A 23,207-nucleotide genomic window follows, 5' to 3' on the forward strand; every position below is an offset into this window, starting at 1 on the left:
CAGAGTTGGTATTTCTACCGAATACCATTTCCGATCGTTCAGTGATATGGAAGCGGCCGATCCTTATGAAATTTGGTACGTTGGATCAACTGACCAAAAACAGAATCTGTACTAAGTTTAAACTTTCTATTTGTTTAGGTGAGGGGCCGTTGAAGAGCTGAAGAGCGCATCCGCGCTGAAGAGCGCACCCGCGCTGAAGAGCGCATCCACACTCGCCCCTCTGTGCCCTCTCTCTCGCTCGTTGGTTGTCGTCGATCGTCTCTTTTTGTACTAGTTTTTAAGTTGGCGATTCGATGTAAGCAGCCCAATAAAGCTGACCGCGTTATATTCACTGGAAGACGCCCCCGACTTTTATTCAACATTTCTACACCTGGAATCTTTTGCGGCAACCACGCCCCCCTACAAACATTGGTCCTTCGAGACGGATAATTACTGGATTTTCTTCTGCCAGCAGTTCTCGGCATTGTTCCGCCAAAAGATAAGTACATTTTTCCGTCCCCATCTCTCTGCCGGTCTTCAGCAGTGATCCGAACATTAAATTTCGTTCACACTGCTGCAAGATTGTTTTTCCCTCCGTGTCAACTCCAAGTCTGAGTTTTCCGACACAACGGCAGGTTGAGATTTTCTAATAATCCATAATCATCTTAAAATTCGGCAAATTTTTCTATCCGTCTCCGTTTTGTGTGCTGCCCATATTAATCGCCGTTTTCGGCCTCTCCGTTATTCATTCGCTTGCCAACGGTCGAGGCATATGTGCATCCGCATACATACATACGCACATACATATTTTTTTGGTGCAATTAATCCGCGAAAAATTCGCAAGTGAACAGTGAAATTGTGTGGTGACAAAAAGAAGGCATAATTAATATTGGCCACCGGTGTGAATTAGTTCCGGAATTTCCAAATTCACCGAACAGTCCGCCGCTGTCGTAATATTTGTTTTTATCTTCCTCAATCAGTGTCATTTTTTTACACCACATAACTTTTCTGTTCCCCCAATTATACAGTCCACTTATCAAAGCTCCACTGTGCCAACATATGCCCACATGCCCTTACATATATCCGTACCTGCATGCATGTCCATATATTTTCTGCCTTCAATTCCAGGAAATATATAACCGATAAAATTTAACATATACAGTCCACTTATCGAAGCTCTACTGTACCATAATATGCCCCACATGCCCCACATCAGGAAATATAAAGCCGATAAAATTTAAAAAAAAATTTACATTTTCTAAAACCAACAATTATAAACCGCCATTTCACTACAAATCCGTGATTGTGTCGCTTAAATTCTCGAGCTAGCCGTGTTGTGTTTTTCGGTTCTGTTTATTATACCCTTGCAGAGGGTATTATAATTTTGTCCAAAAGTGTGCAACGCAGTGAAGGAGACATCTCCGACCCTATAAAGTATATATATTCTTGATCAGGATCACCTCCTGAGTTGATATGAGCATGTCCGTCTGTCCGTCTGTCCGTCTGTCCGTCTGTCTGTCTGTCCGTCTGTCTGTTTCTACGCAAACTAGTCTCTCAGTTTTAAAGCTATCGTCTTGAAACTTTGCACACACCCTTCTTTCCTTTGCACGCAGTATATAAGTCGGAACGGCCCGGATCGGCCGACTATATCCTATAGCTGCCATATAACTGATTGATCGGAAATGGTATAACTTTGGTATTTTTAGAGTTAGAGAGTTCAAATTTTAGGTGAGAGCTATTTTTGGCAAAATAATACGACATGCCAAATTTCATAAGGATCGGCCGACTATATCCTATAGCTGTCATATAACTGAACGATCGGAAATGACCCAACTTTCGTGTTTTTGAAGATAGAAAGCTGGAATTTAGTACAGACTCTATTTTTGGTCAGTTGATCCAACCTACCAAATTTCATTAGGATCGGCCGACTATATCCTATAGCTGCCATATAACTGAACGATCGGAAATGGTATTTGGTAGAAATATCAACTTTCGTATTTTTGAAGATAGAAGCTTGGGACTTTTTTTAGATTTTGTATTGTAATAAATTGGAGTATATATTCCTATTCCCATAAGAATCGGACAACTATATCCGATGTTTGCGATATATATCCGGTTTTAACTGCAAGGGTATATAAACTTCGGCTCCGCCCGAAGTTAGCTTTCCTTTCTTGTTTTTTCTTTGAGGTACGTACAGGGTGCCGACGGCATAACCGGCTGCATAACAAAATAGATTAAAAAATCAATTAATTATAAATGTATGTATTTAAAATTATAACTACGAAAATTTATTTAATTCTTATTTGCCGTTCGAGCAAAGGGCCAGGTTTTTAATTCACCTTTCCGGCCACTCAATAATTAAAGTCAAAGATTTAATTATCGGAAAATTATAATTAATTAATTTAATTATCCACCTTCTGTCCGAATAGAGCCGCGGTTTTTAATTCCATCTTCCCGGCTTCGTGTTAATTAAATTCAAATAATTAAATATTTAGGTTTTAATTCCACCGTTCCAGCTTCGTGATAATTAACCTCAATTGATTAAAAATTAAGATTTTCAACTCCACCCTTCTGGCTCCATCATATTTAAATCCGACAGTTAGCCAAAAATTAATTATTTATATTTTTGTGTGTTAAATTCAAGCCCAAGTTAAGTCCACCTTCCGGCTCCGCAAATTCGAAAATAGTTAAGAATTTAATATCTCAGTATATATTAAATTCAGTACGAACCACACAAGTCGAAATATACATACATATATAGACCGTCATCATTTTTTTCCGAACAAGCACGAATTTTCCGGTACTTTTTCCATTTTTCGTGCCTCCAACTCTGCTTCTACTCCGCATCAGGGAACATCCGCCTACAATCCGAACAAACCTCGTCTCCTTTTAGGTTTTTTCTGGTGCCTGAAGTTTTTCTTTCCACTTTCGAATTGTGCCGCACACGACTTTCCTTTCCACATCGGCGCCACTAGTTCGCACTTGCTCCTTGTAAGGAGCTTTTACCTTTATAGCCTTTGAGGATTGTAAGGAGCATCCAACTCTTGCTTCAGGAGTTGAAAGCTCGAAGGAACCGATATTTACAATCGAGAGCAAACCCAAGTCGAGCAGAAACCGTCACTTGGCCGTAAGAAGTTAAAATATCAAGACGTAACACTTAAGACCATTGTCCCAATCAATTATATCTATCCATTCGCCATAATAAAGCATTTAAATAAACAAATTTCCTACATGTATGCACATTACTTCTCCTGAATTATTCAATACTTCCAAAATATATACAAGTTAAACAATTAACTCCGTCGGCGATGCTGGCCCGAGCCTCTGCCAGCGCAATCACGCATCTTTAAGTACTTTTATATTTCGGACGTGTCTTAAGTAAGATAATCATAATATTTCTAACAAATAATATTCAATAAATAAAAAAAATTTCTCTAACTGGCGGTTACCTAACATTGTAGCGGAGTGCAAAACCACAATCCTTAAGCTTATTATGCGGGCGATACTAAAAGATCACGGATGGAAGCACGAAAGAATATCAAGAAGCTCTATTGTAAAAATAAGAAAGTATTATTTCACGTTGATCTAAAGAAAAAACAAGAAAGAAACTATATGTTTTTGATGTATAATGTAATGGAGTTAAAGAAAAGAAGATATTTAAGAAGTTTTTATGATCAAGTTTTGTGACTCGGAAGGAAGAAGACAAAATACCAATTTTTAACGATATTAATTAATTCATTTTAATATCATTAAATACGTGCTGCATTACATAGAATGATTTATTCCTAGAACACTAAAAATTTCTATAATGTTTTTTTACGGAGACGAGTTTAAAATGGTAATTTCTCCTTCGAAACTTATTGTGCACATGCGATAGACAGTTCTGTTGTTATAAGAGCAATGGATATCCTTTTCTTTATTTCACTGGGTTCGATAGGGGCTTGTTCGTTTACTTCTTTTAATAACTTCCTTAAAGTATCTATTCAAGTTGGTATGGTAGTGACCATTACCGTTATGATCAAAGCAAAACCATTCGCGCACATTTATATTATTTTTGCGACATACTCGCTTATGAGCGCTAGGCGACTTCCATTTCGAACTGTTGCAGATCTCTCAATGTGATGGCGAAGCAGCATGAAAATTCCGCGGCTAATGAATTAGAAAGGGCGGGTACTACCAGACCTTTCCTTCCGGAAAAAGAACAAGTAGGCTATCCCCTTAGCAACTGGTTGGCTAAAAAATGGGAATGCTTCGACCTGGTAGCACTTAGGAAATGGAGAAATCTCCAGAACTGGAGGTTCTGTCTCATCCGCTGTAGGAAAAGATCCATGTCCTTTCAATTAAGGGAGATAAGCATTTATAAGCATTTTTAAACAAAAAATAAATAGAGAAAAAATTTTAGTAATTGACAAACCTTGTCCTTGGAGGAATTTATTTCAATATTTTCACTTTTTACAGAAACTTTTCCATTTTCAGATACTAATTTTCCTTCATCACGGGATTCTTCAATAGTTTCCTAAATAAAAAAATTAAAAAAAATTGTGAATTACACTATCAATTAGATTTGATCAACGGAATTAATTCAAGGGATTATACAGTATTCAGTTCAGTACCAGTAAATGTAATTAAGTAACATCAGAACATGTATTCAATAAATTATTGCATGGTCGAAAGCGGAGCCGAAGCTGATATACAATTGCAGTTAAACCCGGATATATATCGCAAACATCAGATATAGTTGGCCGATCCTTATGAGAATATCGTTATAAAACCAATTAATTACAATAAAATATCTAAAATTTCTAAAATACCAGAGTTGGTATTTCTACCGAATACCATATCCGATCGTTCAGTGATATGGAAGCGGTAGGTTATAGTCGGCCGATCCTTATGAAATTTGGTACGTTGGATCAACTGACCAAAAACAGAATCTGTTCTAAGTTGAAACTTTCTATTATTTAAAACAAGAAAGTTGGGTAATTTCCGATCGTTCAGTTATATGGCAGCTATAGGATATAGTCGGCCAATCTGTATGAAATTTGGTAGGTTGAATCAACTGGCCAAAAATAGAATGTTAGTTCCAGCTTTGTATCTTTAAAATTACAAAAGTTTGGTCATATTCGATCGTTCAGTTATATGGCAGATATAAACAAGCTTTTCTTATATTTCTATTTGATTAAGGTTTCAATAACAGTCAGTGAATAAGGCGCCACTTCCCCGAGTAATAACAATAGCATATCCTAGGCGGGAGCGTGCTCTTTGCAATTCGCTCGAAGGGATAAAAGATGTCAAGTAGTTCGGTCCTAATCTAAGTGCTAATCGGAATACTAAGCAAAGATAATATCTATTGCGAGTTGTTCAAACTTTAAAGTCCTCCTGTCTCGGTCGGAGAGTAGACAAGACGGGCGGACCAGAAAAAGAAGAGGCGCCTGAAACGGAGGATATGGCTGAACAATTGTTCAACCGTGGTATAACAATTTTTATAGTATAGTAGTGGTTAGCACGGCCTACGAAGAACAGGACAAAAAGACCATAGGCGAAGTTGAAAAGAAAAACTGTTGTGTTGCTATCTTTAAATATATCCAAGATATAACATGGATATTTAAATACCCAAAGGCCGATAATGGGTCTTACACCTGGTGTTCCTCACGGCAGCTATCTTGAACCCTACTTTTCACACTATACATTAACGATTTTCGCATTGATAACTTAAACCCTTAACTAAGTCACTGGTACTTATGTAAACTAATGACGTTAAGCCTTACCTTCAATTTAAGTTCACTAGTGCTTTATTTAGACTACAATTCGATTTAAATAACTTTCAAAAATGGATTTTTAGAAATTAACTAAAACTTAATGGATCGAAATGCACACTCATGTCTTTTTATCGATCTAGTGCCAACAGGTGAACTCTCTCTAAGGTACTCGAGTTAACCGACTGGGTATCCTATTAGATTTTAATTAGGGTGTACTTCGTTTTTTCTAAAAGATAGTCTAAAGAATTGAAACGTTGCACACATCGTTCTTTCCTTTGCACGAAGTTTATAAGTCGGTGTCGGGTCATGCAGCAACCGCTGTTTTAGTGTAATATTTATTTATTAGGCTTAAGTATGTACAAATTGCTCAGTTGGTCGCAAGCCGACTCTCTCTCGGCCGCTCGACTTCAACGGGCTTTTCTTTAGAGAGTTTAAGCTTCGTAATGTCTAGTCGGGCCGCCCTCTCTGTATATAACCTTAAGTCCCTGAATGCACCATAAGCTGGTCCAGATGAATCCAGCTTCATTGGCATGCAGAATGAACGATTGTATAAAGTTTTAGAATTACATAAATTCGAATTTTTATTTATTGACCGTCATTGAAAAATATCAAGGCCCAAAGAGTCGGAACGGCCGGGATCGACCGACTATATCATATATCTGCCTTATACTGATTGATCGGAAATGCCATAACTTTGTTTACTTTGGTTTTTTTAAACTTAAAGTGTTTGGGGTTCTCTTTGGATTATATTTTTATTAAAATAACGGATCGGCCCACTATATCCTATAACTGAACAATCGAAAATGACACAACTTTCGTGTTTTTGAAGAAAGAATTTCCTACAGATACTATTGTATAGTATCAGAGAATTGGAATTTCCTACAGATACTATGTTTGGTCAGTTGATCCGACCAATCAAATTTCGTCGCGATCGGCCGACTATATCTTATAGCTTTCATATAACTGAACGATCGGAAATGGAAGTGCAGGGCAGGGCCGACTGGGAAGTCCAAAGCTGGGAAGAACAGCTATGCCACATACACACATGAAACGAACGAAACGTAAAATGCACACATCTTTAAAATTGGAGTGTGTGCGTAAGCAGCAAAAAACTATAAGAGCTCTCTCTCAATGAATGCTCTCACTGAGCGAAAAAAACGTAGGTTTTAATTTCGTTAATGAAAAAATTTGAATTGGCCTAAAATGGTGCATTTTATATTAAAGAAAGCTTCTACCAAAAGTTCTTAAGAAGGTCGTATGTAAAATATTCCATGGGATCATTAATCTTGACTACTTTTGATAGAACTGAATCATTAAAATGTGGGATTTGCCTCTGTTGGGTAGCATCAATTAAGGCTGACCAGAAGTAAGAAGCCTACAAACACGTAGTCATATCGAAAGTCCATAGTCCATATCGATAATGAGTAGCCGATTCTAATACATGGGCGCAACAAATGTAATAAATTTGACAAAATACTTAAGAGCATTGTACCGTTATATTATGTCCATCGCCATAATCGATCATTTAAATAAACAAAATTCTTACATTTTTGAAGTCTAAACCGAGATAGATTGGATAGATAGATCGCAGCCAAAAGTTAAGTGAAGGACTTAACGCGCACATGTAAAAAAGTGGCGTGAAAGACAAAATTCGTGAGGTTGTGAGGCAAGCTAAGAATGGTGAACGTCCAAAAACATACAGTGCTGCGGTATAGCTGAAAAGAACAAAGTTCAGCAGTAGCAGTAGGTGGAAAGAGCATATGCTACAAGAAAAGCGGTTAAGATTCTGTAAAAGCGGTCAATCTTTTCGGGTCTTACTTTTTTATGTATGCTGAAAAATTTTGAATATGTGACGAAATAGTGGTTTATTGATGCTGTTTGAGAAATATTAATTATATTTAAGCTAAGTAATATAATTTGATTTAGGAGTGAGTAAATTAAAGTAAAATTTATGATAGTAATGAAAATTCAATTTTGAGTTTGAATCGTTGAAAACTATAATAACAAAGATGAAAAAAATAATACATTTCAAATTATTACATTAAAAATGCTTTTTAATTATTGTAATTAGAAAAGTAAAATTTTATTGAAAGAAATCATTGTAAAGCATGTCAGGGATCTGCACGCAAAATTATCAGAGCTAAATTTGAATATAAATTTGTATGTTCCAATTTTGAGAAACACAAGCTTCTGCCTTCGCAAGGTTAAAGTAAGCCTTAAAAATGACATGTTTTAAAAATGTAAAATCTTGTACAAGATAGTTTGTGATAATTTGTTTCATTCTGTTCAGTAAATCCTGTAGTTGTCGAAACACTATTAAAAGTGTTATTCATCATAGGAGCGATTAAATTTTAAATCGTGACGGATTGCAGTGCGCGATGAAGAGGGATTTTTTTTTCTTAGAGAAGAACAGTGGGCACCATAGAATGCCCGTCAGTAAGGGTATTTCTCAGTGGTAAAGACCCAAGACCTTGTAGAAAAATCGTACTTTATTCCGAAACTCAAGGAAAACGTTGTAAGAATTGTGGAACTAAGAACGGCGTCAGGTTCACTATTTTTTATTATTGGACAGCAGATTTCATAATTGTATCCATATTGTAAAAGACGAGTTTCTAAGTACAAACTTAGGCAGCGAATTTCGGCAATGCTTATCCCTCAGATAGAGGCACCGCTTTTACCTTTATAGCCTTTGAGGATTGTTGGGAGCATCAAACTCTTGCTTCAGGAGTTGAAAGCTCGAAGGAACCGATATTTACAATCGAGAGCAAACCCAAGTCGAGCAGAAACCGTCAAAAAAAATTTTTTTTTTCAAAAACTTGGTTAAAATGTGCATTTAATTTTTCCTTACTATTTAAATGTTTGGTCTTGAAAAAGAAGTTCATTTAATTGTAAAATTTATTTTTACAAAAACCTTTCGTTTGCTTCAATGAATCTTAAGTAAAAGTTTTTAAATGTAGAACGTTTTTTAAACTTTAACGTTAATGTAACATGTCTTTTATCATTTTTTTCCTATTACAAAGTGCGAAAAAAAAATTGGAGGAAGTTTTGATATGTGATATTTCTAAACTAAAAATTTCGATAATATATTTGTTTGTTTTGGAAAAAGCGTTATAACTTGAACAATTTGTATAATTTTGTAATGAAATTGGTCTCCTTTTATTCAGGATTAATGAGACAATAGTGATATATTGATTTTTTTTCAAAAGCTCAACATTTAGCTATTGAAAAACCTCGGAAGTTTTAAAATCGGAGTAAAATTACGCGTTTAGAAATTTTTAAGAGCAATAATGTCCCGAAGACCCGTTTTTTCTAAATAAATCAAGATTTGGAGGGTGTTCGAATTATTTCAAACACGGTTTTTTACTATATTCGACCTAGTAAACAATTCCTACTAGGCCTCTTCAAAAGTTCCAAATTACTATCACGCTTTGTTATAGGACTTAACTGTTGAAACTTGGTTAAGAAACAACATAAGAAACTCTTAAAAAGCTACACAATTTCGTGAGTTTTTTCTATTCTATTCGGCGTCTTCGATAATATTGGATTTTTATACCCTTGCAGAGGGTATTATAATTTTGGTCAAAAGTGTGCAACGCAGTGAAGGAGACATCTTCGTCCCTATAAAGTATATATATTTTTGATCAGGATCACCTCCTGAGTTGATATGAGCACGTCCGTCTGTCTGTCTGTCTGTTTCTATGCGAACTAGTGTCTCAGTTTTAAGGGTATCGACTTGAAACTTTGCACACACCCTTCTTTCGTTTGCAGGCAGTATATGAGTCGGAACGGCTAGGATCGGCCGACTATATCCTATAGCTGCCATATAACTGAACGATCGGAAATGGTATTTGGTAGAAATATCAATTTTCGTATTTTTGAAGATAGAAGTTTGGGACTTTTTTTAGATTTTGTATTGTAATAAATTGGATTAGCCAAGGATTAGGATTGGCCAACTATATCCGATGTTTGCGATATATAACCGGTTTTAACTGCAAGGGTATATCAACTTCGGCTCCGCCCGAAGTTAGCTTTGCTTTCTTGTTATTTCTAATATGGATTTGTTGTGCCCCGAAGCAATGTCAATGATATTATTTTTTGATACGAATTCATTAAATCCGGTACCTGTAGGTACAAGTTTTTATTGTAGTCGTGAGAATGTACGTAACATAGAGAAGGAATCATCTCCCACCCCATAAAGTATACACATTCTTAATCAGCATCAACACCCGAGTCGATATATCCATGTTTGTATGAACGCGTGCGGATAGGATTTGGCATGGAGACTCCTATAATTCCGACGCAGTTCCATTTGGTTAAAAAAATTTTGCCACGCCCCTCCCCGATCCCAGCCACATATACCAATATATATATTTATACCCTTGCAGAGGGTATAATAATTTTGTCCAAAAGTGTGCAACGCAGTGAAGGAGACATCTCCGACCCTAGTCTCTCAGTTTTAAAGGTATCGTCTTGAAAATTTGCATACACCCTTCTTTCTTTTGCACGCAGTATATAAGTCGGAACGGCCCGGATCGGCCGACTATATCCTATAGCTGCCATATAACTGATTGATCGGAAATGGTATAACTTTAGTGTTTTTAGAGTAAGAGAGTTCAAATTTGACATGAGCTATTTTTGGCAAAATAATACGACATGACAAATTTTAAAAGGATCCTATAGCTGCCATATAACTAAACGATTTAAAATGACCCAACTTTCGTGTTTTTGAAGATAGAAAGCTGGAACTTAGTACAGATTCTATTTTTGGTCAGTTGATCTAACCTACCAAATTTCATTCATAAGGATCGGGCGACTATATCCTATAGCTGCCATATAACTGAACGATCGGAAATGGTATTTGGTAGAAATATCAACTTTCGTATTTTCAAAGATAGAAGCTTGGGAGTTTTTTTAGATTTTTTATTTTAATTAATTGGTTTTATTATGATGAAATAATAAGGATCGGCCAACTGAATCCGATGTTTGCGATATATATCCGGTTTTAACTGCAAGGGTATATCAACTTCGGCTCCGCACGAAGTTAGCTTTCCTTTCTTGTTATTATTACATTTGTCGTGTTATTGTACGCTGGGTCGAGGGAATATTATTGCAAAGATTTAACGGATCCGGAAGCCTCCGGGAACGTGTCCCCAATAAATTGAAGGATATCAATTTATGTTAGCTCCTTAAAAAATATTCCATCATTTTAAGGGCGACAATGTTTTGCTAAGCTTAGTGCCATCACATACGAACCTTTTTTCTATATTTTTTTTTTTATCAATTTCATTATATATTATATTACTATTAGTATATCTTATACCGACCAATATTATTTATGATCCGACCTAACAAATTTCATGAAGATCGGCGACTATATCTTTTAGCTGCAATTAAACTGAACGATCGGGAATGGTATTTGGTAAAAACACCAACTTTGATATTTTTGAAGATAGAAGCTTGGTACTTTTTTTTAAGTTTTGTATTGTGTCAGTTGGTTTTATTATGATATTCTCATAAGGATCGACCAACTACCATATATCCGATTTTTTCGATAAATATCCGGTTTTAATGCAAGGGTATATCAACTTCGGCTCCGCCCGAAGTTAGCTTCCTTTTTTGTATTTTTTTTTATTAATATCATAATAAATTATGTTATTATTATTATTTATTATATCCTTATCAGCTTTAAAATTTAAAAAACAAAGTGCTTTTACTTCCAAAAGCTTTTTATTTTGAATGTATATCGTATAGCCGCTGCCATATCTTATATCTTATAGCTGCCATATAGCTGAACGTTCGGAAATGATTTTGGGTAGAAATTCAAACTTTGGTATTGTTGTAGATAGAAGCATGGGACTTTTTTTTAGATATTTTGTTGTAATGAATTCGTTTTATTATGATATATGAAGGGTTGTAGCGAACTGTTTTTCTGCTTCCGCTCGCAACATTTTGTCGCGGCTAGCTCACAGAGTTTGTGGGTCTGTTCTACCGAATTTATAGTTTGACGTGATTGCCCGAGCCCAGAAATAATACAATTAGCATAGAACTTTCCAAACTATTGAGTTTGGACTCTCTATTTTGAGGCTTTTCCCAAAATACAATGGCTTGATCTCAACTCGGTGCCGCTCGGTATTCTTGCTGCTATTCCTGGTTCCGCCCGGCTCCGCCGCTATCCACACGTGGGCCTTCCTATCTCTCGGACCACCTATTGGGTCGTCTGCGACTGGAGTTGGGAGTTGCTTGGCTGATGAGTGTTCTGGAGGGTCTCTAATTGGGCGTGAGTTCGAGAGTTGGCCTATCATTGTTTTGCAGAACTATGTCTGTTGCTTGCGATTTCAGGAGTCGGTTAGGCGTACGCCAGACTTGACCTTTCCTCACTTCCTCGTAAGGCTACCTGTCGTGGTCGGGAATGGCCCAACTCGACTCCGTTAACCTGGGCTTGTAGAGGAACCGTCCTGCAATGGATGGGAACCGTCCCTTTCCTAGCTCGTTCTTTACGTTCTCCTCTTTTTAGGGTGTTGGACTCTCCAAGACAGTCCTTCAATTCAAGTTCCGAGGCTTTTTAAAAACACTGAAACACTTGAATGTCGGACTCTCCAAAGACGGTCCTACAACTCAACGCTACAAGCACCCTAAAAAGACTCGCCCGTCAATCCTCCTGGAATCTGCTCCTGCCGTTACTCCCGCTTCTAAAATCCCGCCAGTTTCACGCCACTCCACGTTGGCGGGTCGCTGTCCGTGCCCCCTAAACACGGCTGCGCGGCCGTCCCGTGAACTGTTACGTTCCACGTCGTCTCTGCTTTCTCCTGGCTCCCTCAATGCTTCTTCTGTCTTGCGGCTAGTCTTATAATATTCACTTTCCCCCTATCCTTCATAGGATGGTATGGAAAAAACGGCGGTTTCCAAAGATAAGCTAAGAAAGTGTAGGTTCTTGGATACTAAAGTCACCCAGAGCTACAAGCTTGTTACAATCAGAAATAACATTAAAAACGGTTTAAATATCGGGCAACTTTATTTTTTTGTTAACCTTGCTTATATTTCTTGAATCTTCTCTTCGCGAGACTAACAAGAGGTGTATCAAATCTTACATTTAGTCATATTGACAGATACAGAGTTAGACGGCCCTAAAAATCGATTGCTGGGTTGGGAGGTCGTTGCGTCGCAGGCGGGATCCGCTGGAAACGCGAGTCAATCCCCGAGCGAGTAAATTTGGGTGCGAAGACAGTTTTTCTTTGTATGACTCTTTTTGCTTTTGGATTTCGTCTTTCACTGCGAGGATGAAAGGTGCCCTCGTGATAGTTCTCCAAATTTTTGATTGGGCGCACTGTATGATGTCTATGTTGCTGCTGCTCGCGTTCCCCCAAAGCTGGGATCCATACGTCCAGATTAGCTTAAGGACTGAATTGTAGAGTAGTAACTTGTAGTCCAGGCACCGTGACGATCGTGAGTTTATGATCCAGTGGAGGCTGCTAACTTTTAGATTTAGGTCATGCTTACGCCAGGTAAATCGTCAATCAAGGTGGAGGCCAAAGTACGTTACTTCGTTAGCTTGAACGATCTGCATATTGTTTAGTGAAAGCGGAGGGCATGTTTGTCTAATAAGAGTTAGCGTTACGTGCTTACACTTTTGTTCGTTTCTTTTAATGCGCCAGTCGGACAGACGATTAGCCAGTTTGGGTTGGGATTCTAGATCAACTAAGGATAGCGGTATCGTCGGCGAACGTTGACGTTGTTAATTGTTCGTAAGAATATCCGCAGTATACAAAACATATAGACAAAGGACGATTGAGCTTCCCTGTGGAACTCCAGCTTTGATGCATCTCACTTTGAATACCCTATTGTAGAGGTATGATTTCAGTAGCTTGTTGGTGTATGTTGGAAAATACGTTTTAATTTTGTGCATGAGTCCATTAAGCCAAACACGATCGATAGCTTGAGGTACGTCGAGAATAATAGCGCTACAATATTCTCGCTGTTTGGAGGCTGAGCTATTATCAGATATCAATCTGTTCACTTGCTGTATGGTTCCGTGGTTTATTCGGAAGCCAAACAGTTATTATGCGAGTTAACAAGCATTTTTTAAACAATTTAGACAAACAAGACAGAAGGCTTATTGGTCTGTACGATGTCTGAATTGTGGTGGATGATGGATTTCTTCCACTTTTTTGGGAAAAACCCAAAATGAATGATCCCTTTAAATAGTTTACCGACGACCTCCATAGCGCATTTTAGATTTTCGATCAACATTTTTGTCGTCAGTAGGTCACCACCGGGAGCCTTTTTTGGCTTTTTCGATTTCGTTCATCCGCAATGAAACTGTAGTTGGTAGCTTGTGGTAGCGGAGTGGTAGCTTCTGGCTAAATAAGTGGCAGGAGGAATAAATTCGAGGCTGGGTTTGGCTGAAAAACAATTTGGAGATGTGTAGCGAATGTGCCAAGTTTCATAAGGATCGGCCGACTATATTTTATAGCTGTCATATAACTGAACAATCGGAAACGGTTTTTGGTAAAAATACCAACTTTGGTATTTATGAAGAAAGAAGCTTGGGACTTTTTTTTTTTAGATATTTTATTGTAATTAATGGGATTTATTATGATACTTTTATAAGGATAGGCCAACTATATCCGATGTTTGCGATATATATCCGGTTTTAACTGTAAGGGTATTTAAGCCTCGGCTCCGCCCGAAGATAGCTTTCCTTTCTTGTTTTTGTTTAAGCCAGTTCGTTTTTGGCGACGATAGGTGGAAGGGGTATTCGGCTATTCTTATTTCCGAGACTGTATTGGCACTTATTAGATTGCGAAGTATGTTTCTTGTATAAGGTTTTGGTGCTTGCATGCGTCTGTTGGCCAGTATGTGAGACTTCCAGGGGAAACATACTCCAAATTGTTTCTCACATTTATAATTGCATTGTACAATTGCCTTCCTTTGGGAGTCACAAGACGTGATCCCCACTGCGTATGTTTGACATTGTGGTGTCCTGCGGCTATAAATCGATCCCCAAATGAATTGTAGGAGTCCATAAATTGTCCTTCCGAGATTGAGAAACGAGGAGGGCAGTAAACGGCAGCGATTGAAAGGATTCCGTTGCATGACGGAATGGTGTTTATTGCGTTCTTTGATTAGAACTCTGGTTCCGCCGTGGGATTTTTCATCCGGATGATCTGTGTATAGGCTCTTATTGCATAGATTATTTAGACTGTTGTGCTAGAAGCTGCTTTTTTACCATGTTCTGGTTTTGAACAAGTGTTTTCAGTGGTCGTTTTCATGAATGATATAAGCTCCATCATACTTTGTTGGAGGGCAAGCATCTAGTTTCCGTTTTGCTATGTGGCTGTTCTGGGGCCTATAAGCGCTTTGTGAGTTAGGCTGAATTTGATTTTTCGTTCCAGATCGTTGAGCATCAGTATAGGAGAAACCGTTGGTGGTGTTTAGGGGACGAAATGAGGACCTCGCACTTTTGGCGAAGAATTCGTCTGTCGTAGCTTTTGACGCAATGTATACATTTTGTGGGTTTTGATTGCGCGATCGCTTGTCGTATGCGACTCGTCAAATCCTGCATATGGATATTTGACTTATGCATACGGACTGCAGGATTTGATCCTGCAGGGTCAAATTGCATTGCACTGGATCATTGCATCATTGCGTGGCACATATTTAGAGGTCTGCAGGAATACATTCTTATTGCCTCAGCCATAGAATACATCCGAATGTAATAGAATGAATGAGTGTAAGAGACACAACGAATTGAGTGAGAGAGAGTGAGAGAGCATTTTAACTCATGGGCATTCTCTTGCTTTGAAACCGAGTGAATTGGGGTGGGAAGTAAAAAGAATACTTTTGGAATGAGGACTGTAGCCGAATGTCTCGAATGGTTTTTAACACACTCTATGCATTCATTTATTTTCTTTTGTTGAGCAAAACGCTTCTTTAATACTTCTTTAATAATGAGGAAATTGACCAAAAGGTGAATTATGATAGAAGTGTTTTTTTACTTATGGTTTTTAACTAATATTATTATTTTCTGTTTAGTTTTTGTTAAGTTTTTCCAAATTAAATTATTTTACACAATTTTTTAAGCGGCAAAATTGTGCTGAAAAATATTTTTACATTCTTATAAGAAAAATATGTAAAATAAAATATACAACATATATTGAATATTTCTGAAAAAAAAACAATGACTTGCTTTTAGTTTTGAACTATTTTATTATCAGCGTCTAAAAAAACAGGCAAATATGCATAGTTGTATCGTACATTCTAGAATGCATTCGAATTGGTTCGAACTTTAACTCTAACTCATTCAATTCGGTTTTCTTCCCCCGAATGTTGTGCGAGTGAAACCTATGCAGTCGCACTCACTCATTCATTAGTATTCGTCTCAGCATTCTATCTCACTCAATTCATTTTCAAGGTTGTGCTTTTGAATGTCGTTTTTTAGTTATTCATGCAGACCTCTAATTTATATAAACCACTATGCACTAGTTTTTGTTTTAACACATCACAGCTGTTATCACAACACAAAACTTGTATATTGCTTTTACTGTCTAATTTAACGTCTTTTCGCTTATATTAAGTCACCCCAGATTTTTTTTTTAGTTAAGTGCGATTATTTTGCAGTTTTCCCGGAGCTCGAGCAAAGAATATCCGCTCAATTCGGTAGTTCGAGTGATTCATCTACTGATTTTAGAATGTGGGCGGTTAAGACGAATGAGGTATGTATGAACAGGTAATACATATATAAAGATTTAGCAGACAATTTAAATGCAAATAAATTTAAACTCACCAAACTCTTGTGATTTTACGTCTTCAGACGCAATTTAAGAGTCTACCGAAATGAGGACGCCTCCACCCCCTACCCACCCCATCGCAGAGGTCAACCACGTGTATAGTGGTCTAACTTGAAAAACTTTTGCTTTGACTTTGATATGCTGAAATATCAATCTTTGAAGTATTAGGGGCAAGCCGATAAACAAATATATGCTTCGATGAAGAAATCACCCGTGACAGTTTTGGCGTCGCAGCATCGAAAACTGCAAAATCATTCGGTACCGGTGGTCCGGACTGTGAAAAACCCTGTGACTCCTGTGACTGTAACAGGGGTTTTATTTTTTAGGACCCGTAGTATCACTTGAAGGGATGCCATGGCGGACATATCAGACGATTGCTCATTTGCACTAAAAAGTTCGGACGGCGAATCGTTCTAAGTTCTAGCCTTTGAGTGGGCAGAGACATGAGCGGCTGCGTTATGTCGTCTGGGCAGGCTGAAGGCCAATAAACTTAGTGTCAAGCGCTCAGAGCTAGTCATTGATTTTTCAAAAATCAGTGATCAACTCTTTAAATCCATTCCTAATATGTCTCATGAACGACCTCATTTCGTCTTGGTCAGCACGACAATCATCACAACAATAATGGAGACCAGGCCTACGGGAAATAGCATCCAATACTGAGCGAGCAATGTATGGTAGGCTGGGATGAGGAGATTGTCTTATTGCAAGACTTCATTGAGAAGACAAGTATAATAATAAAAACTATATAAAATGTTAAAAAAAACACTGTACCTTGAACCACTGTGCCAAATAAGAGCCGAAGCGGGAGCTTTGGAGAGAGCGATTGGAGTGGGCTGGGAAATTATTCAAATAATTAATTGGCTTCGAAATATGTATACCACGGCACACGCGAAAAAATACAGTTCAAGTTAAAACTTAAGTTTCTCTAAATTCAATTCTCAAGTAAGTAAATACCGGTTTACAGCAAGATTAAGATTAATTCTAAAAATGTATTTGCCTTAATAAGTTCAGTGAACTATTTATTTCCTATATATACATTTATTCGTTAATAGTGGTTTCTGTTTCTCTTTAACTACATTCTCAAACATATAGTCTTTCCGAGCTGCACTCTCTGAACGTAACCCGTTACATCGTAGTTACTGTGGAGTTTGTTGTTCTTCATGACGCCTAGCTTTCGTTGCACTCTTTTGTCTTTTTGTTTTGTAACTCTTTTGTAACGACGTCTCTTACATCTGATCTGATCGACTACTATCGGCTATAGAGTGCATATTTAAACTCTTTACATCCTACTACAGTGGTCTGCATCACGGGTGACTCATACCTGTCTTGCTGGCTTTGCAACAACTGCTCACATATTAAATGTGCTGGAGGTGGAAACAATGGACGGATAAATGATATTATCAATTAGAATATTGGCCTGACGTGGTCTTGCATCGCTTGCAGAGAAATCGAGTCAGAGTTGCGGACTTTTATGAAACAGACTAGAAATGGTTTCTTTGATGTTCGTAAGCAATTCTCGGCCCTTAATGAGCAATTCCTTGCACTTGAAACCCAATTCCTTGGTCTAAAGTTGTTAAGCGAAGAAGAAATCACCCAGAAGAAAAATTCCGAGCACCAACCTGCTGACTGCCAATTTATTGGGTACCCCTACATCCCATGCTGTAAAAGTTGATACATTTTCAACACCAAATATTTTACCGTCGCCTACTTGTCTACCTACTGAAGCTGTTCTTGTAACAAAAGACATGATGAGCTTTTCAGCAGGGAGTACAAGCCTTGAGCCTTCTATCATCTTGGAGCCTCCAAGTTTGCTGTCTCTCAGACCTCTGACTGGTGTGGCGCCTGAGGTTAGATCTTCTGGACTTACGCTGAGGTTGGTTGCTCCCCGTAAGGCCATATTTGTTTCTCGCCTTATGCCGGTCGCTACTGTTGATGATGCCAGGAGTCTGTACCTGTTAAACCATATTAAGGTAGCTCCTAATGAAATAACTTTTTTTAAGTTTAACTTTTTAACTTTTATATCTTCTTTTAAAATAGTCCTACCGGATTCCTACCTCGAAAAGGCACTTGGCACAGTATCATTCATGAATTCCTAGCAAAAGACGCTTAGAATCCTAGCCCGGCAGAAACTAGTTCAAAAAATTGAATAGTCAAGTATTTTCCTGTTGCTATCAAAACGTTCGAAGTATTCTGGCTAAATTGGGGCAATTATTTACAAACAGTGCTTCTTTTGATTTTGATGCTAAAACGGTATATATACTAAGCCGTTTGTTATCAGTTAATATCTTTGCACTATTGGCTGTGCGAAGTCTGTTTGCATACCGCTTTTGTGTTGCCTTGTCTCAAGTTTCAATAAGTTTTGTGCAGGCGTCTCAAGCATTTGAACGAAAGTGAATATTCCCGCATTTTAAAATAAATTTTCTCTACGAAAAAGACCGGTTATCGTTGAAAAGTGTTTTTATATTAAAATATTATAAAGTTTAAAGTTTTTCCAACTTTCATATAAATGCATAAAAAGCCATATATGACATGATTAATGTATACTAAATGCATACAAATCCATTTAAAAAAAAAAGTCGGAATATATATTATTTGTACCCCAATAAACTCATACAAACTAAAAAAAATTTTTTTCTCTGATATTTTTGTGCTCATGCAATAGAGGGTTAATTCCTCTGTCTCTGATTATAAAATTTTTGTTCCTAAGTTCACTGTGTTTCGATTGGATAGTCCATCTTTTGCAAGTGGTGTCCTCATTGCTGTTAATAATGAATATCCTGCTGAACTTATTCCTTTCTCGAATGAGTTCGGAATACAGTTCATTGCGGTAAAATTTTAACTGGCTTGTCTCATATTTTCCTGACCTGTTCCTACATTCCTCCCATGGTTGAAGATATTGTATATTTTCACCACCTAGAGGCCATTAAGTCTCTTTTTTCATTGGTCAATGACTCTGATTTAATCCTAATCATGGGAGATTTCAACCTTCCCCTCATTTCCTGGATCCCGTATGAGGAAGACAATTCCCTGATTTCCAGTGGTCTACAAAACCACCTTGGTTCAATAAACTCCTTTCTCGCCTTAAGATCAGGAAATCTAGAGCTTACAAAATCTTTCTTAAGTCAGGATCATTGTTTCATCAGTCAAACTTTTTGTATATTCGCAACCAGTTTATTATTCTCAACAATCAACTTTATATGCGGTAAATTATGAATTGTAAGGTAAACTTTCGGAATGATCCGAGCCCCTTCTATTCTGTTGTCAACACGAAACGTAAATCTAATCTTTTTCCTACTTCCCTATCATATAAAAATATATCACATTCTTCTGAGCAATACCTATTGCTAATCTCTTTGCGTCATTTTTTCAAACAACTTACTCGTGCGATTCATATAACCTCAATTCTTCTTATCTCTATAAATTACCACACATAAACAACATTTATTTGTCAAAATTTCGACTTCAGGATGTGTTTAAAGCTCTCTCAACAATAGATATCTCATTCTCTGCTGGTCCTGATAATGTCCCTAGCTGTGTTCTAAGGCATTGCTCAGATGTCCTTAGCTATCCCATGGTTTTTCCAAGCATCGCTCTACCACAACTAACCTTCATGAATTCACTTCGATCATTCACAGATGTTTTCAGAGCCGCATGCAAACTGATGTGGTATACACTGATCTTAGCAAAGAATTCGATTCTGTGAACCATCATCTTCTCCTTCATAAGCTGTTTTTATGGGGTTTTCTCCACAAATAGTACAGTGGTTTACCTCCTATCTATCGAATCGCACGCAGCGTGTTTTGTTTAAAAATATTAAATCACAGATTATAAAGGTTTCGTCTGGTGACCCACAAGGTAGTCACTTAGGCCCTCTTCTGTTTGTTATTTTTGTTACCGATTTACCTAGTGTTGTAAACTATGCTAATACATTTATGTATGCTGATGATGTCAAGTTATGTTTTTCTTTTTCAGACCATTTTCTTCATAGACACCTGCAAATAGACCTCAACGAAGTCTTCTTGTGGTGTTTAAACAATCTCCTTTTACTTAGCTTCTCAAAGTGTAAGGTTATGACGTTCAATCGCAGTGTGCCTCACATTGTCTCGTACTCACTTGGGAATAACGTCTTAGATCGTGTTTCCCTTATTAACGATCTTGGAGTCCTTTTTGACAATAAGTTGTTGTTCAATGAAAATATATCATTGACAGCCAATAAAGCCAGGGGAGTGCTAGCTTTCATCAAACGTTGGTAAAAAGAATTTGATGATCCTTTCACAACTAAGACTCTATATGTATCTTTGGTTTGTACTATCTTGGAATACTGTTCGTGCGTTTGGAGTCCGCAATACTTGGTTCATCAAAGAAGGATTGAATCAGTCCAAAAGAAGTTTCTGGTATTTCAATTAAAAAGTGTACTCTGGGATACTGCCACTTGTTTTCCGTCGTATCGCTACCGGTTAAAACTATAAAGCCTAGCTCCATTAAAAGAGCGCCGTACTTGTGCTGGGGTTATGCTACTTCTTGTGCCTTTTCTTGGAGAGGTGGACTCAAAATTACTTCTTGAAAAATTAATGTTTTCTGTACCTAATAGATTAACTAGATCTTTCCGACCCCTTTAGTTACCAATTTCTTGGTCTAATTGTGCTGAACACGATCCATTTCGCGTTATTTGTAAAAATTACAACTCATTGTCCCATTTAATATCCCCGGAACTATCCCTAGATGTAATTAAATAAAAAATTATGGAATCTCATTTAGCTTAATACATATTATTGTTAATAAAATAATAAAATAAAATAATTTTATCACAAACCCAGTGCGCACGACAAAAAAAAAAAAAACACGACCGTTCGCTTCAGAAGAAGTGAGAGAAGCTTGATAATTTCTTTATTAATATTAATAAATTAATAAAACAGTCCAGCAGTGATTTGGAACTTTTAAAATCACATAGTAGGAATTGCTTATCAGGTCAGCACAAACCCGTGGCACAATCCCAAAATCCTTGTAACACCTTTAAAATCTTGATTTAGTTTGAAAAACCCGTGTCGGGTCAAGCAGCAAGCAACTAATTTAAACACAACAATTAATAAGTAACTAATGTTTTGCTGGTCGCAAGCCGACTCTCTTTCGGCCGCTCGGCTTTGCTACTTCGGCGCTTATGGTTAGCGAGCATCCGCTCAGCCTATTCTGCAAGGTTGGCTCGACTCTCGTTCGTACTTTTACTGCGCTCGCATCCTAAATTGGATTTCAAATATTGTACATAAATCCTAATTTCATATGCGGCCCGAATAAAGTTTATAACGTTCAATTTAAATACAAAATCATTTTTTATTTACGGCATCGAAAACTCTCGATGACCAAACATTGGTGAACCCCGACGTGATTGTTAATATATTTATATACACATAAACAAATTACTAAAACAAAAACAAAACAATTCTGTAAACAGTGTTATGTGAAATTATCATTATCAAATTATCATACGTGTCTAATAAGTTTATTTACAATAATAAACAAATTATAATATATTATTATATTATACATACATACAGGCATAAACATAAACGTTAGTTCACAAGCACACATACATATTTACGATCCACAACGAAAGTGCATTTGCCCGCGCACAGACTTCATACAAACATACGATCCACAACGCAAGTGCATTCGCCCGCGCATAGACTTCTAGCTTCATATATATATACATTCCACAATTCCGCTACGGTTCTGAGCGCACAGTGGGACAGATCGTGTTCGCCGCGAGCAAATAAAATTTATTTCGGTTGTTCGGAACTCAATATAATAAATCATGAACTCCAGCGGCGCCGTCACAGGAGCACCCACTCCAACCCGGAGTGCAATTTTAAAGTGCAAGGCCCTGGGTGTTCTCCAGGACTTACAGAGGATCCAAGGAGCTCTTCAGCCTATTTCAAAGGTGGACGATGCCATGCTACACGTGCGACATGGTCAGATAGCCACCATGTTCAGCGACTTCAAGGCCATCCACGGGGAGCTTGAGGATTTGGACATTTTGCAGATCAGCAGTGACCTTCGATGGACTGTTTCGGAGCTCGTAGCGACGATGCAGGCGGAAATTGAGCACGAGACGACCCTTCGCTCATCTCGAATTGCTGCCCACTCCACCCTTGCCAACGGAATGTCCACCATGCAGGCTGACCCAGGGTTAGGTCAAAGTTTTCAAGTGCTGCCTCCTTTGCCGCTCCCTACGTTCAGCGGTGGATACTCGGAATGGGCTGAATTTTACTCGATCTTCTCTACCATAGTCGGCAGCAATCCTCGTATTAGTAAGGTGGAAAAGTTGCAAAGGTTGCGATCTTGCCTTCGGGAGTCCGCTTTCGAAGCAGTTCGTTCCTTGGAAGTCTCCGACGAGAACTATGATGTTGCGCTGAATTTATTGGAGAAACGATTTAATAACCGTCGCTTAATATTTCAGGCACACGTGAACGAGATTCTGGGCCTCAGTCTGTTGGAAAGTGGCTCAATAGCAGCACTTCGAAGTCTTTCGGACAAATTTAATGCCCATATGCGAGCCTTAAAGAATTTGGGTACTTCAGTTCAGATCGCCAGCTGCATCATCGTCCAAGTTCTGCTTCAAAGGTTGGACCCAGCTACCCAGGCCAAGTGGGAGGAGAGTCAAAACTCCTCAGGTTCAGACGCCATCCCT

The 23,207-nt window shown here is 37.9% G+C and overlaps 1 protein-coding gene across 15 annotated transcripts in view; it reads right to left on the minus strand.

Annotated features, from left to right (window-relative positions):
• Nucleotides 1-23,207, minus strand: part of LOC108132472 (myb-like protein X) — a 157,259-nt gene that overhangs the window by 86,611 nt on the left and 47,441 nt on the right. For all 15 annotated transcript variants that reach the window (XM_070282347.1, XM_043213378.1, XM_070282342.1 and 12 more), the window contains one exon: nucleotides 4,394-4,495. In XM_070282347.1, the coding sequence (XP_070138448.1) occupies nucleotides 4,394-4,495 (102 nt within the window). The remainder of the gene's footprint in view (nucleotides 1-4,393; nucleotides 4,496-23,207) is intronic.

Source organism: Drosophila bipectinata, chromosome 4 (genome assembly GCF_030179905.1).
Source record: "Drosophila bipectinata strain 14024-0381.07 chromosome 4, DbipHiC1v2, whole genome shotgun sequence".
Taxonomy (NCBI): Eukaryota; Metazoa; Arthropoda; class Insecta; order Diptera; family Drosophilidae; genus Drosophila; species Drosophila bipectinata.